The 4,546-nt window shown below is 37.1% G+C and overlaps 1 protein-coding gene across 1 annotated transcript in view; it reads right to left on the bottom strand.

The window, feature by feature from the left end:
• The window catches only part of COG2 (component of oligomeric golgi complex 2), a gene marked incomplete at both ends in the record, with an annotated part of 23,033 nt that overhangs the window by 8,050 nt on the left and 10,437 nt on the right, over positions 1-4,546 (bottom strand). Inside the window, 2 exons of the mRNA XM_010170087.1 lie at positions 1,577-1,716; positions 3,248-3,374. Coding sequence (XP_010168389.1) covers positions 1,577-1,716; positions 3,248-3,374 — 267 coding nt within the window. The remainder of the gene's footprint in view (positions 1-1,576; positions 1,717-3,247; positions 3,375-4,546) is intronic.

The following is a 4,546-nucleotide window of genomic DNA, read 5'->3' as shown; positions in this document are numbered from 1 at the left end:
CTGGAGCTGCTTGTGCCAGCACTGCTACAGAAAAAATGCCTGTTCATCCATCTGTTCCTCAAAGGATCATTTGTAAAGGCTTTAGTGAGGGCTGACTGTTCTGGGCAATTTCTGTAACTGAAAAAAGGAAAAATACAGCAATCTTAACTATAAAAGCCGTAGTGCGAGATAATACCTCAATAAAAATCCTGTATGACTTAAGGATATTAACGTACATCAAAGAAAAAGCTAGTATTATTTTCACAGTTGTACATTAAAAAATTCATGGGCATTTCTGAAAGTTATTGGATTATTCCAATATATAGGAATAATATGGTGAAAGATGAACCAGCTGCTGTTATCCAGCCATTTACAGAAACAGTGCACTATTTCAATTTACAGTAATCTTGCATTAAAGGAAATTTTTTTTTTTTTAATATTTTTTTAAATCAGAGCTCAAAATACCTAACGGAGAAGAACATCTTTGAACAGAAAGAACATGCTGAAGCTCCATTTCCATTTTATGAGCAAGAGTATAAAAGTTTGATCAAGTGGTCACTTATCAGAAAAGTTGCACTTTCAAACAAAAGGGGCAGACTCACAGAGCTATTAGTGATACACATCTGTTAAAAGGTTTATAATGGCTACAGTTCCATGGATGCTTTTAGTGTGTGCACTCAGCACTGCTACTGTAGTGAGTACTCCTGCCCTTTCCCTTCGGCCAGCACGAGTATTTGTACAGGTAAGTGGTTTGGAGAAACTGACTGGAGCTGAGAGTCAGCCTTTTTTTGCCCAGGGTAACAGATCCTTGTATTGGTTCACTACACAGGAACAGTTGTGCAAGCAAAAAAAACCAAACCAGAATGTTATTGTACAAAATGCAGTGAACCACCAAAATACTAAGACCTTGCTCCCACCCCCGTGCTCCTGTCACTTATCTTACATTAGCTCCAGCACTCCTGAAATTCCTGGATAGAATTATTGAGCAGCAATGTAGATTTATCCTGGATTAAAGAAACTGTATAAACATGGCTATGGTTGTATTGTTATTGCCAATTACAGAATCATGCAATAAAAAAGGCCAGCCCTAAAATCATGTGTAGATTATACTTTCTAAAAATATGGTTTTACATTCTATTTTCTTCCTTTCACTAAAATCCTAGCATTACTAGAATTAAAACAGGGCTTTCTTGGGTCTCTTTGCTCTCTTCTAGCTGTAAGATCTGTAAAAGGTAATAACTACAGCTGCATCAGAACTGCTGGAAAAGAAAGCTAAAACTTATTACTTAGTTCTTCAGGAAAAGGATTTCAAGACTTACCTAGATGTGTTCCTGAAAGTCTTATGAGGACAGTAGCATATCAAATTCAGTGCAACAACAACACAGTACATACTGAAAAGCAGCTGGCTGTGATTTCACCAAATTGTTGAAAAGATATATAGAACAGTTACTTGACATTGTAATTAAATCCTTAGTTTGACTTCTACCATGATTTGTTGGCAAATTTTGAACAATGAGGAGATCTGACCCTAAGCCAGATCATCTTGCTGAGACTAAACTCTACTTTTGAATGAGTGAACCAAAAAATACATACTAACCTGATCTGAAAATATACAGGCAAGTTCCATTTGTTGTTAAAGCTGTGGTAAGAGGGATGAGATCTCAACCGTTTCACACTGGCCTGGGAACCACACTGTCGTTCAAACTTACGCACAAAATCCATACTAGTGGTGTACTTCTGCAGAAAGAGCGTAAGCATTCTGATCATGCAAAGGGTCCCAGCAAACAAGGAAGGCCACCACCCATCCAGCAGAACTCTTGTATCACACTACAGTTAAGCTCAAGGTTCAGAATGGGCTGACACTGCCCCCTTCACCTAATCATACAAGGCTAAAATTCTGGATTGCAGTGAGACTAAAACAAATTAACCAGTAGGTGTTATTCTGTGGTAAGGAAAACTAGGGCAGGACACTTCTAAAAAATGTAAAATTGTCCAAGTCCCCTGAACAAGCAAAACTGATCAGAGAGATGCATCAGTATTTCTGAGCTGAACCACTGAGGTGGAACAACAGTGTTGCACAGTACTAAGAACAGAGTCAGTCACAGGAGATAAAGGGAAACAACAAACAGAAATAATCAGGAACAAAACTCAGAAGCACACAGAACCAAACACACATGAGAATCAAAGGATGATATCTTTTCTGTTATATAGAACCTGTATTATAGGAATTTCTAGAACTGTTTCCCTAAAAATCTGTTTTGCAAATACTAAATATTTGCAGAAGAACTCTAAACAAATTTCAGATAAGCTAACTTTATCCAGTGTATACTTCCAATAAGATGTTTACAAATAGTATTAAGTCAGTTGCAAGCAAAGAGAAATCATATCAATCTTCAAATGCATTGTGGGCTTACTCTCATTAGTACCTTAACAACACCCTGAAAATAATGAAATTATAAATTAAATCATACACAAAGCACAAAGTCAAACACTTGAGCAAAAAACAGAAGCAAAACAGTGCATAAAAACATTACTTCACACAGAATACAAGTTATGTAAATCAATTTAAAATCAAAATACAGCTACAGTTAAAATCTACCCCTCTGCCATGAAAAACAGTTTGGCTTCTGTGCAAGTTTATTCTATAAAAAAAAAAAAAGAGAGAGAAAACAACCATAAAACATATCATAGATGCTCATTAAGCCAGTGCTGAATTAATGAAATAAGCCTGACTGGATCTCTCAGTGCTTCTGACTTCATTGCAGAAAGGACAGCAGTGGGGCTGCAGCAGCAAAGCTTCTACCACAATCCAGAGCACTACCCGAGTGATGTGATTTTGCCTCTTATGAAGCTGTAAAACATTCTCAGGGGAAGCCCCTGACTTGGTGCTTACAGGTTCTGCTCTCAGAAACTCTCCTGCGACCACAGGACACAGCTGCCTTGGAAGGTCATTCGAGACAGTCAGCATGGCTTCACCGAGGGTAAACCTTGCCTGACCTACCTAGTGGTCTTCTATGATGTCCACGACTACATCAGTGGACAAGGGAAAAGCTAGGGGAAGAATTAATTACTATGAAAATGTCCTGGTTTTTAGCCTGAAAACCAGGACAAAAATTAAATGAAGTGATTTGAGATCACCTCCCCTCCTGAGCCATGCAACAACATGAATTTACACAAGAGCAGCAGAGAAAAAAGCTAGAAAAAATGACTCATTAAATTCTTGTGTGTGTCAAAGAAATCACAAATGGAAAAAATTAAAATTAGTTACCTCATGAAACACATCTGGGTTTCCAGGGTTAAACAGTGATGGCAACTTCTCTTCTAAACCGTGTACTATTTCTGGCCACACTGAATTCACTAAGAAATCATACCCAGGAACAATATCTGCTTTTTCACTGAAATAAAATTGCAATTATTCCATGGTTATATTTTACCACCATGCTTCTATTGGAGGTAGGGATAACTAAAAAGACATGCACTGCATTAGACAAAACACAATGAAGTTTTTTACATAGGTATGCTGATTCCCTTAAACTATTCTTCCTTCCAGGTTTCACATCTGATCCCACAGTCTCACCAAATGCAAGGTAGTTTTTATAACTCTCAAAAGAGTTTTAAAATTTTACCAGTTATCTATTTTGCAAGTCTCTTCTGGAAAATGAGTAGATTTCAGCTGAGAACTCCTATTCTTACTTCTATATTTCAAATTTTAACAGCTCCAAACTTCAAAGAGGTACCAAGTAAGAGTAATGTGAGCAGCCTGGTCTAGTGGAAGATGTCCCTGCTCATGGCAGGGGGGTTGGAACTGGATGATCTTTCAGGTCCCTTTCAACCCACCATTCTGTGATTCTATGATTCTAATGCAATGGAAAGACGCAGAACTTTTTCATAATTGTTCCAAGCTGCATTTATACATGATATTGTGCTTTGAAGCAAAAGATTAAAAGCTACCTTGATTACTTAAATTTATATATTAAGAACAGAAGAGAGACAAGCATTTAATTCCAGTTCAGTACACCACAGCACAAAGTAGAAACATTCCATTATTAAGAAGAAAGATTAAAATTTGCTGAGGGATTAAAAGACTTCAAATGTTAGTAAAACTGAGGAGTCATAAAAAGCTCAGCAATGGATGACTAATTAGAAAAGTAATTCTGCAGTCCCTAGGGGCTACATCCATAGTTCTGCTAATTACAGCAGTCTAGTGTATTAACCAGCCTGCAAACAGATGAATAAATGGATACAATTCAGTAGACCTGAATTATTTAAACTTCAAAACAGGCAATTTAATTGCATAAGGAATTAAGCATTTTTGGAGAAGACAGTGGAAGCACAAATCAATTAAACCTGTAGTTCCAGTACATGCAATAAATCAGTCAAACTTCTGGGGATCATCCCCACTTTTCTGATCTACAGTAACAACCCAATAAATTTGCTGTATGTATATTTTGAATGTATATTTTTAAATAGCTTTATTCTGCCCTTCTCCTTGGATGAAGTGTACAACTACGATTCATGGATCCAAAAAAACCAAGGTATCTGGCACACTGTGTTATGAAGAGTACTC

This window comes from Antrostomus carolinensis, unplaced genomic scaffold (assembly GCF_000700745.2).
Source record: "Antrostomus carolinensis isolate BGI_N321 unplaced genomic scaffold, ASM70074v2 scaffold41086, whole genome shotgun sequence".
Lineage (NCBI taxonomy): Eukaryota > Metazoa > Chordata > Aves > Caprimulgiformes > Caprimulgidae > Antrostomus > Antrostomus carolinensis.
Note: the sequence above shows the minus strand (reverse complement) of the source record. Positions and strands in the feature narration are given on the sequence as shown.